At 47.3% G+C, this 12185-nt stretch overlaps 1 protein-coding gene across 2 annotated transcripts in view; it reads right to left on the reverse strand.

The window, feature by feature from the left end:
* Window positions 1–12185, reverse strand: part of ndc1 (NDC1 transmembrane nucleoporin) — a 44001-nt gene that overhangs the window by 4550 nt on the left and 27266 nt on the right. For both annotated transcript variants that reach the window (XM_042329244.1, XM_042329243.1), the window contains exons 11-14: window positions 10435–10602; window positions 7263–7538; window positions 5956–6068; window positions 5787–5837 (exon numbers count right to left, since the gene is read on the reverse strand). In XM_042329244.1, the coding sequence (XP_042185178.1) occupies window positions 5787–5837; window positions 5956–6068; window positions 7263–7538; window positions 10435–10602 (608 nt within the window). The remainder of the gene's footprint in view (window positions 1–5786; window positions 5838–5955; window positions 6069–7262; window positions 7539–10434; window positions 10603–12185) is intronic.

Here is a 12185-nt window from a genome sequence, read left to right on the forward strand (position 1 = left end):
CACGGCTAACTGGGCCTTCAGCAATCATACGGTGTTATAGCCACGGCTAACTGGGCCTTCAGCAATCATACGGTGTTATAGCCACGGCTAACTGGGCCTTCAGCAATCATACGGTGTTATAGCCACGGCTAACTGGGCCTTCAGCAATCATACGGTGATAGCCACGGCTAACTGGGCCTTCAGCAATCATACGGTGATATAGCCACGGCTAACTGGGCCTTCAGCAATCATACGGTGTTATAGCCACGGCTAACTGGGCCTTCAGCAATCATACGGTGTTATAGCCACGGCTAACTGGGCCTTCAGCAATCATACGGTGTTATAGCCACGGCTAACTGGGCCTTCAGCAATCATACGGTGTTATAGCCACGGCTAACTGGGCCTTCAGCAATCATACGGTGTTATAGCCACGGCTAACTGGGCCTTCAGCAATCATACGGTGTTATAGCCACGGCTAACTGGGCCTTCAGCAATCATACGGTGTTATAGCCACGGCTAACTGGGCCTTCAGCAATCATACGGTGATAGCCACGGCTAACTGGTCCTTCAGCAATCATACGGTGTTATAGCCACAGCTAACTGGTCCTTCAGCAATCATACGGTGTTATAGCCACGGCTAACTGGTTCTTCAGCAATCATACGGTGTTATAGCCACGGCTAACTGGGCCTTCAGCAATCATACGGTGTTATAGCCACGGCTAACTGGGCCTTCAGCAATCATACGGTGTTATAGCCACGGCTAACTGGTCCTTCAGCAATCATACGGTGTTATAGCCACGGCTAACTGGGCCTTCAGCAATCATACGGTGTTATAGCCACGGCTAACTGGTCCTTCAGCAATCATACGGTGTTATAGCCACGGCTAACTGGGCCTTCAGCAATCATACGGTGTTATAGCCACGGCTAACTGGTCCTTCAGCAATCATACGGTGTTATAGCCACGGCTAACTGGGCCTTCAGCAATCATACGGTGTTATAGCCACGGCTAACTGGGCCTTCAGCAATCATACGGTGTTATAGCCACGGCTAACTGGGCCTTCAGCAATCATACGGTGTTATAGCCACGGCTAACTGGGCCTTCAGCAATCATACGGTGTTATAGCCACGGCTAACTGGGCCTTCAGCAATCATACGGTGTTATAGCCACGGCTAACTGGTCCTTCAGCAATCATACGGTGTTATAGCCACGGCTAACTGGTCCTTCAGCAATCATACGGTGTTATAGCCACGGCTAACTGGGCCTTCAGCAATCATACGGTGTTATAGCCACGGCTAACTGGGCCTTCAGCAATCATACGGTGTTATAGCCACGGCTAACTGGTCCTTCAGCAATCATACGGTGTTATAGCCACGGCTAACTGGTCCTTCAGCAATCATACGGTGTTATAGCCACGGCTAACTGGGCCTTCAGCAATCATACGGTGTTATAGCCACGGCTAACTGGTCCTTCAGCAATCATACGGTGTTATAGCCACGGCTAACTGGGCCTTCAGCAATCATACGGTGTTATAGCCACGGCTAACTGGGCCTTCAGCAATCATACGGTGTTATAGCCACGGCTAACTGGTCCTTCAGCAATCATACGGTGTTATAGCCACGGCTAACTGGGCCTTCAGCAATCATACGGTGTTATAGCCACGGCTAACTGGGCCTTCAGCAATCATACGGTGTTATAGCCACGGCTAACTGGGCCTTCAGCAATCATACGGTGTTATAGCCACGGCTAACTGGGCCTTCAGCAATCATACGGTGATAGCCACGGCTAACTGGTCCTTCAGCAATCATACGGTGTTATAGCCACGGCTAACTGGTCCTTCAGCAATCATACGGTGTTATAGCCACGGCTAACTGGTCCTTCAGCAATCATACGGTGTTATAGCCACGGCTAACTGGGCCTTCAGCAATCATACGGTGTTATAGCCACGGCTAACTGGGCCTTCAGCAATCATACGGTGTTATAGCCACGGCTAACTGGTCCTTCAGCAATCATACGGTGTTATAGCCACGGCTAACTGGGCCTTCAGCAATCATACGGTGTTATAGCCACGGCTAACTGGTCCTTCAGCAATCATACGGTGTTATAGCCACGGCTAACTGGGCCTTCAGCAATCATACGGTGTTATAGCCACGGCTAACTGGTCCTTCAGCAATCATACGGTGTTATAGCCACGGCTAACTGGGCCTTCAGCAATCATACGGTGTTATAGCCACGGCTAACTGGTCCTTCAGCAATCATACGGTGTTATAGCCACGGCTAACTGGGCCTTCAGCAATCATACGGTGTTATAGCCACGGCTAACTGGTCCTTCAGCAATCATACGGTGTTATAGCCACGGCTAACTGGGCCTTCAGCAATCATACGGTGTTATAGCCACGGCTAACTGGGCCTTCAGCAATCATACGGTGTTATAGCCACGGCTAACTGGGCCTTCAGCAATCATACGGTGTTATAGCCACGGCTAACTGGGCCTTCAGCAATCATACGGTGTTATAGCCACGGCTAACTGGGCCTTCAGCAATCATACGGTGTTATAGCCACGGCTAACTGGGCCTTCAGCAATCATACGGTGTTATAGCCACGGCTAACTGGGCCTTCAGCAATCATATGGTGTTATAGCCACGGCTACGGTGTTAGCCATCATATTGCTAGAAGGTACGGTTAGCTAGCGCTCATCTGCATCTCCGGTATTTTATAATGTGTATGGTGATAATGTGGCGATAATGTGTATCGCGGTGGTAATTTGTTATCGCGATAATGTGATGATTATGTGTGTTGGATACAATGCGATATGGCGATAATGCGATAGCGTGGTACGGCGATAACGTGTATGGCGATAATGTGGGTGTAAGGTGTATAAGGTGTATGACGATAATGTGCTATGGCTATAATGTGATACGGCGATAACGTGGCATGGCGATAATGTGGCGATAATGTGTGCGGTGACAATGTGTTATGCCGATAATGTGCTATGCCGATAATGTGCTTTGCCGATAATGTGTTATGGCGAGGTCCCTGGCCATTCCCAGCCCTATTAACACAATAATGACAGCATGCTGGGACAGACAGGACAGAGGAAGGTGGAGATGACCGGTTTGCTTCAGTTGGTAGTGATTCAAATAACCAGAACCATGAACAGCATTACTATTTACCTGATTAGCTGCGTCAACGCCCCCTACTGCGTCAACGCCCCCTACTGCGTCAACGCCCCCTACTGCGTCAACGCCCCCTACTGCGTCAACGCCCCCTACTGCGTCAACGCCCCCTACTGCGTAGCTTCTGGCTCAAGGAAGTAGTTAAAGCCTTCAGATGACATTGGTAATTTCAGCAAGATGGAGGGAGGAAGTTGAATTAGTAGGTGAGGGAGGAAGTTGAATTAGTAGGTGAGGGAGGAAGTTGAATTAGTAGGTGAGGGTGGGGTAAATGAAGCATGTTTTTTATTTTTTTATTTACATTCAGCATCATTCCGTCAAGGGAAATATAATTAGTTCTGACAAAGATATCTACATATATTTCAGGATGTTGTGCATCTCTGGAAATAATCAGAATCCATGTAAACATTAGTTTTGAAAACATAGCTTCTCCACAAAGTGGTCTTTTGGCACAACCCAGATATGTTGTATGCCTGAATGATGGAGCTCTTCTCTCAGTTTAATTAGTAATGCCTGAATGATGGAGCTCTTCTCTCAGTTTAATTAGTAATGCCTGAATGATGGAGCTCTTCTCTCAGTTTAATTAGTAATGCCTGAATGATGGAGCTCTTCTCTCAGTTTAATTAGTAATGCCTAAATGATGGAGCTCTTCTCTCAGTTTAATTAGTAATGTCTAAATGATGGAGCTCTTCTCTCAGTTTAATTAGTAATGCCTAAATGATGGCGCCCTTCTCTGAGTTTAATTAGTAATGCCTGAGCGAATGGTGCGCCTGCTAGACCAGGTAACTTCCAGCATTAAGTAGATGATTTGTTAGGGATGATTTGGGGAAGAGCATGCAGTGAGCCCATGAGTTCCAGAGACAGAGTCCTGGCCCCACAACCCAGAGACAGAGTCCCGGCCCCACAACCCAGAGACAGAGTCCCGGCCCCACACCCAGACACAGAGTCCCGGCCCCACAACCCAGAGACAGAGTCCCGGCCCCACAACCCAGAGACAGAGTCCCGGCCCCACAACCCAGAGACAGAGTCCCGGCCCCACAACCCAGAGACAGAGTCCCGGCCCCACAACCCAGAGACAGAGTCCCGGCCCCACAACCCAGAGACAGAGTCCCGGCCCCACAACCCAGAGACAGAGTCCCGGCCCCACAACCCAGAGACAGAGTCCCGGCCCCACAACCCAGAGTCCCGGCCCCACAACCCAGAGTCCCGGCCCCACAACCCAGAGTCCCGGCCCCACAACCCAGAGACAGAGTCCCGGCCCCACAACCCAGAGACAGAGTCCTGGCCCCACAACCCAGAGACAGAGTCCTGGCCCCACAACCCAGAGACAGAGTCCTGGCCCCACACCCAGAGACAGAGTCCTAGCCCCACACCCAGACACAGAGTCCTAGCCCCACACCCAGAGACAGCGTGCAGGTAAACACACCCCAGGGACAGCGTGGGGGTAAACACACCCGGAGACAGAGCCCCACACCAGAGACAGCGTGGGGGTAAACACACCCCAGGGACAGCGTGGGGGTAAACCACCCCAGAGACAGCGTGCGGGTTTGATTTGATTTGAAACACACCCCAGGGACAGAGTCCCAGCCCCACACCCCAGGGACAGTGTGCAGGTAAACACACCCCAGGGACAGCGTGGGGTAAACACAGCCCAGGGACAGAGTCCCAGCCAGCGTGCAAACACACCCCAGGGACAGCGTGGGGTAAACACAGCACAGGGACACACCCCAGAGACAGCGTGGGGGTAAACACACCCCTAAGACAGTGGGGGTAAACCACCCAGCCCCACACCCCAGGGACAGCGTGGGGGTAAACACACCCCAGGGACAGCGTGGGGGTAAACACACCCCAGGGACAGCGTGGGGTAAACACACCCCAGAGACAGCGTGCGGGTAAACACACCCCAGAGACAGCGTGGGGTAAACACACCCCAGAGACAGCGTGGGGGTAAACACACCCCAGAGACAGCGTGCGGGTAAACACACCCCAGAGACAGCGTGCGGGTAAACACACCCCAGAGACAGCGTGCGGGTAAACACACCCCAGAGACAGCGTGCGGGTAAACACACCCCAGAGACAGCGTGCGGGTAAACACACCCCAGAGACAGCGTGCGGGTAAACACACCCCAGAGACAGCAGCGTGGGGTAAACACACCCCAGAGACAGCGTGCGGGTAAACACACCCCAGAGACAGCGTGCGGGTAAACACACCCCAGAGACAGCGTGCGGGTAAACACACCCCAGAGACAGCGTGCGGGTAAACACACCCCAGAGACAGCGTGCGGGTAAACACACCCCAGAGACAGCGTGCGGGTAAACACACCCCAGAGACAGCGTGCGGGTAAACACACCCCAGAGACAGCGTGCAGGTAAACACACCCCAGAGACAGCGTGCAGGTAAACACACCCCAGAGACAGCGTGCGGGTAAACACACCCCAGAGACAGCGTGCAGGTAAACACACCCCAGAGACAGCGTGCGGGTAAACACACCCCTAAGACAGCGTGGGGTAAACACACCCCAGAGACAGCGTGCGGGTAAACACACCCCAGAGACAGCGTGCGGGTAAACACACCCCAGAGACAGTGTGCAGGTAAACACACCCCAGAGACAGCGTGCAGGTAAACACACCCTTACCTTGTTAAACAGATACATTATCAGCATCCGCTTTGCCAAGAAATGTTTAACCTGAATGAGACAATTACAAAGTTAATAAAAAAGAATGAATAATAGCTAAAATAATACACCACATCACTAGTCAGTAGCTACCAAATGGGAGAACATTTTTAGAAACACAAGGCAGTACCTGGTCCTTCCTGTTCTGTAGGAAGGTAACAAGGAAGGAGGGTTTGAGTTGGGCCTGGGACGGGCTGGGGGCGGGACCAGGAGATGGCGGAGGACTGCCGTTCAGCTGGGAGTCTAGACATAAACAGAGAATGGTCTGAATTCATAGGTCAATAACCGTCGCCGTTGTTGACTCGTCAGCGGTAAAACAAATCCATGGTTCTGAAAGGAGAATGATAATATCTAACCAAAATTGTATTGATCACATATAAGTGTTTAGCAGATGTTATTGTGGGTGTAGCAAAACGCTTGTGTTTCTAGCTTTAACAGTGCGGTAATATCTAACTAAATGCTTGTGTTTCTAGCTCCAACAGTGCAGTAGTACATTTAAAAATCTATATTATTCAATTATCGCGCGCCAATGAGCGTCTGCGTTGGGCTAAAGGGCTAAAATAGAAGTCAGTTCTATTTCTGACGCAGATCGAGCTGCAAGTCCTGCCTCTCCCATCTCCTCATTGGTTTATAGAAGCTGCTACCCACGTGCCATCTCCTCATTGGTTATACCCACGTGGGTGACTGAAAGACGAACGAGGTCAGTGGCGATAATGCACCTAAATCATGAAAGTTGCCAATTGCAATATAAAGTTCAAAGAAGAAAAAGCCTGGAAGGAGGAGAGGACTGGAAACGATTCGGTTGACCGTTTTATGTGTGGATTAACTGTCGGGAGTAGAGGACCTTGTGCATTTCAGGTAAAAATAACAACAATGTTTATATCCCAGGACAAATTAGCTAGCAACAGTAGGCTAGCTAAATAGGACAAATTAGCGAGTAAGTGCAAGCTAAGTAGCTAAATTGCCATAAATGTTTAATGCTTTTCGACCTGTCCCCAAATGAATGTAATTGGTTCAGATTTGTTTTGATATTTTAACCTGCGTGTCGTGATCACGTTTGGTGTCGGGGGACAAAATAAATATATGCACGATGGCGCACGCGCGCAGCCGGTTTTGGTTCCGTGTTACAGTTTCACAAACATATACCCAAAATACACGTAAATCTAGGTAAGGAATGGATTAAGTATGTGTGTGTGCATATATATATATATATAAATAAATAAATAAATGAGCAGCATTGGACTAAGATACAGTGGTATAGTTTAGAATACAGTACATATGAGATGGGTGATGCGATATTTATAAATAATTAAAGTGATTAAATATGATACCACTCATACTATGCAGTCCCATGGCTCATAGTAGCAAAAGCAGTATAGTGAAACTACTAGTCCATCGGTAAAACCAGCCGTGTGTGGCCCCTGGGCTGTCCCTCACCTGTAGAAGCAGACCAGAGTTTGGGGCCCCTCCTCATGACGTGAGGGCTCTGGATGGAGCTGAAGCCGGGGGACAGGGCCCCCTGAGGCTCCAGGGGGCCAGTGAGCCGCCGCAGGGCGGGGGAGGAGAAGGGGCTGTCTAGGTCCGGGGTAAAGGGGATGGTCAGGGGAGTTCGCAGGCCCGCCCCGACAGAGGAACGCAAGAACACTGAGCCAGGTGTTCTGATCAGGGCGCCGGGCCGAGGAGTCTTCATATCCTCCATACCGACAGAAGTTACTGGAGGAATAGAGGGAGTCAGAGGGGTGTTTTTAAAGGACTTACATACTATTCAAAAAGGTGATCTGACCGCAACCCTGGGGAGATAGAGTGAGCAGACTAACACCGCTGACTAATCAAGGTCTTGATGAGCAGTTGATGAGAGGACTGTGTTAATCCAAGGCTGTAAAACAAAAGTTGCACATCACATGATAGGCTGACCACTGACCATGGTTAGAGCCCTGAATGCTGATTGGCAGACAGAACAGTAAAAATAAATGTTGTCATACGGTCTGACACCTAATTACATTGGTAACCAGTTTATAACAGCAATAAGGCACCTCAGGGTTTGTGGTATATGGCCAATATACCACGGCTAAGGGCTGTATCCAGGCACTCAGTGTTGCGTCGTGCTTAAGAACAGCCCTTAGTCGTGGTATATTGGCCATATACCACACACCCCCCCGAGGTGACTTATTGCTTAATATAGAAAAATATATATTTTTACTGTATATGTTTTCATTAATCTACTGAATGGGATTTACCAACCTGGGAAAATGTTTAAATAAACATAATACACTTGCACTATATGTTTTTCATATGTTTTTCAGAGGCAGGGACTGGGAGACTAATCAGGATCGCAGGGAAAGATGAACGGAGCAAAGTACAGAGATCCTTGATGAAAACCTGCTCCAGAGCACTCAGGACCTCAGACTGGGGCGAAGGTTCACCTTCCTCCGGGACAAGTCTCTGAATGTCCTTGAGTGGCCCAGTCAGAGCCCAAACTTGAACCCGATTGAACATCTCTGGAGAGACATTAAAATAGCTGTGCAGCGAAGCTCCCCATCCAACCTGACAGAGCTTGAGAGCATCTGCAGAGAAGAATGGGAGAAACTCCCCAAATACAGGTGTACCAAGCTTGTAGCGTCATACCCAAGAAGACTTGATGCTGTAATCGCTGCCAAAGGTGCTTCAACAAAGTACTGAGTAAAGGGTCTCATGTACAGTGCCTTGCGAAAGTATTCGGCCCCCTTGAACTTTGCGACCTTTGCCACATTTCAGGCTTCAAACAAAGATATAACACTGTATTTTTTTGTAACAACAAGTGGGACACAATCATGAAGTGGAACGACATTTATTGGATATTTCAAACTTTTTTAACAAATTAAAAACTGAAAAATTGGGCGTGCAAAATTATTCAGCCCCCTTAAGTTAATACTTTGTAGTGCCACCTTTTGCTGCGATTACAGCTTTAAGTCGCTTGGGGTATGTCTATCAGTTTTGCACATTGAGAGACTGGAATTTTTTCCCATTCCTCCTTGCAAAACAGCTCGAGCTCAGTGAGGTTGGATGGGGAGCATTTGTGAACAGCAGTTTTCAGTTCTTTCCCCAGATTCTCGATTGGATTCAGGTCTGGACTTTGACTTGGCCATTCTAACACCTGGATATGTTTATTTTTGAACCATTCCATTGTAGATTTTGCTTTATGTTTTGGATCATTGTCTTGTTGGAAGACAAATCTCCGTCCCAGTCTCAGGTCTTTTGCAGACTCCATCAGGTTTTCTTCCAGAATGGTCCTGTATTTGGCTCCATCCATCTTCCCATCAATTTTAACCATCTTCCCTGTCCCTGCTGAAGAAAAGCAGGCCCAAACCATGATGCTGCCACCACCATGTTTGACAGTGGGGATGTTGTGTTCAGGGTGATGAGCTGTGTTGCTTTTACGCCAAACATAACGTTTTGCATTGTTGCCAAAAAGTTCAATTTTGGTTTCATCTGACCAGAGCACCTTCTTCCACATGTTTGGTGTGTCCCCAGGTGGCTTGTGGCAAACTTTAAACAACACTTTTTATGGATATCTTTAAGAAATGGCTTTCTTCTTGCCACTCTTCCATAAAGGCCAGATTTGTGCAATATACGACTGATTGTTGTCCTATGGACAGAGTCTCCCACCTCAGCTGTAGATCTCTGCAGTTCATCCAGAGTGATCATGGGCCTCTTGGCTGCATCTCTGATCAGTCTTCTCCTTGTATGAGCTGAAAGTTTAGAGGGATGGCCAGGTCTTGGTAGATTTGCAGTGGTCTGATACTCCTTCCATTTCAATATTATCGCTTGCACAGTGCTCCTTGGGATGTTTAAAGCTTGGGAAATCTTTTTGTATCCAAATCCGGCTTTAAACTTCTTCACAACAGTATCTCGGACCTGCCTGGTGTGTTCCTTGTTCTTCATGATGCTCTCTGCGCTTTTAACGGACCTCTGAGACTATCACAGTGCAGATGCATTTATACGGAGACTTGATTACACAGAGGTGGATTGGATTTATCATCATTAGTCATTTAGGTCAACATTGGATCATTCAGAGATCCTCACTGAACTTCTGGAGAGAGTTTGCTGCACTGAAAGTAAAGGGGCTGAATAATTTTGCACGCCCAATTTTTCAGTTTTTGATTTGTTAAAAAAGTTTGAAATATCCAATAAATGTCGTTCCACTTCATGATTGTGTCCCACTTGTTGTTGATTCTTCACAAAAAAATACAGTTTTAGATCTTTATGTTTGAAGCCTGAAATGTGGCAAAAGGTGGCAGAGTTCAAGGGGGCCGAATACTTTCGCAAGGCACTGTAAATGTGATTTCTAGTAATTTTTTTGTAATAAAGTTAAACATTTCTAAAGACCTGCTTTTGTTTGTCATTATGTGACGTATCGCGACGTCATCGTGGGGGGAGGTATTGTGACGTCATCGGGGGGGTATTGTGACGTCATCAGGGGGTAGTGTGTGTAGATTTGAGGGGAACAACAACTTAATTCCATTTCAGAATAAGGCTGTAATGAAATATGGGGAAAAAGTCAAGTGGGTCTGAATACTTTCTGAATGCAGTGTAATAATGTTCTTCAGAGAGAGAGACAGAGTGTAGCTACCGGAGCCTTCCGAGGAGGTGGTGGACCGCTTGTTGCCCCCTGTAGACTGGGACTTGGCCCGTCCGTTAGTAGCTACAGTGTCATGGTGGGCTACCAGCCGCTCAGTCAGGTCAGACAACAGAGACAGACACTCCTTACTCAGGGCCGTCCAGATGTGAGGGTGACCGCCTGGGGAAAACACAGAACGACAAAGGAAAAGTTACCTTCCAGGAATTACATACAGAAAGGGCAACATTTCTCTAGACTCGACATCCACAAAGTCAAAATTGGCTATATCGTTAAAATTCATAAACAACTCAAAATAGCAACAAAAAAAGGGCCCAGGGTTCTACAGAGCTAACAAGATGGTCAAGGCTATTTGATTTAGAATTTTAAGATCCCTGTAAAGTATATATATTTTTAAATATTAAAAATAAATAAATAATAATATATATATTATATATATATATATATAATTAAATAAACAATTATTTGATGAAGCATTGCATTTGTCCTTAGAAAGTGAATAACATTGAAAAACATTCAATAAAATCACAAGGAAGTGTTTAAGTAACTCCTATGGCTGTGGTAGTCATGAAATTGTGTCAGCATTTTGTCGCCATAGAAATGACTGCCGGTCTCACAGTAATGGACTGTTAATTAACAAACATGGTTTAGCGTCGCCAGGCCTCCACGCAAACAAGCCACTGAAGCCTCATTTAATCCATGATTTATTTCAGGTCTAAAGAAACAGAATGTATACTGGCCTGTGTGTATACATAAGATCTAATATGTATGGTAATATGGTGTTCTACACTGCACTAAAATATCAAACCCTACACGGAACAAGTCTAATGGTTTTACTGTGGGGGGGGGGGATCTGTCAATTGAAATAAATTCTTTAGGCCCTCATATATGGATTTCACATGACTAGGCAGGGGCGCAGCCTATGGGTGGGCCTGGGAGTGCATAGGTTCACCCAGTCAATCAGAATGACTTCTTCCCCACAAAAAGGGCTTTATTACAGACAGAAATCCTCCTCAGTTTCATCAGCTGTCCAGGTGGCTGGTCTGAGATGATCCCGCAGGTGAAGAAGCAGGAAGTGGAGGTCCTGGGTTGGCGTGGTTACACGTGGTCTGTGGTTGTGAGGCCGTTTGGATGTACTGCCAAATTCTCTAAAACGATGTTGGAGGCGGCTTATGGTAGAGAAATTAACAATTATCTGGAAACAACTCTGGTGGACATTCCTGTAGTCGGCATGACAATCGCACGCTCCTTCAAAACTTGAGACATCTATGGCATTGTGGTGTGTGACAAAATCGCACATTTTTAAGTGGCCTTTTGACCCAGGCTCAAGGTTCACCTGTGTAATCATCATGCTGTGTAATTAGCTTATTGATGACACCTGTAAGGTGGATGGATTATCTTGGCAAAAGAGAAATGTTAAATAACAGGGGTATAGAAAAACATTATGCACAACATTAGAGAAATACGCTTTTGGCGCGTATGGAACATTTCTGGTATCTTTCATTTCAGGGGAAAACATGGGACCAACACTTCACATGTTGTGTTTATATTTTTTAAAATCAGTACTGTTGGGCTCTGAGAATATGTAATAATACTTGTCACGGAGTGAAAGAGATCGCATGTGGCAGGCGTTGATAAGGGGAGAGAGCCATAGATAAGCGATTAGGGGAGGTTGAGGTCAGGTCACGTTAAGGGAGAAATTAAAGTTTATGGCCAGTATCTCTTAGTGTCCTGCTTAGCAGTAA

Source organism: Oncorhynchus tshawytscha, linkage group LG10 (assembly GCF_018296145.1).
Source record: "Oncorhynchus tshawytscha isolate Ot180627B linkage group LG10, Otsh_v2.0, whole genome shotgun sequence".
In the NCBI taxonomy this organism is placed as follows: domain Eukaryota; kingdom Metazoa; phylum Chordata; class Actinopteri; order Salmoniformes; family Salmonidae; genus Oncorhynchus; species Oncorhynchus tshawytscha.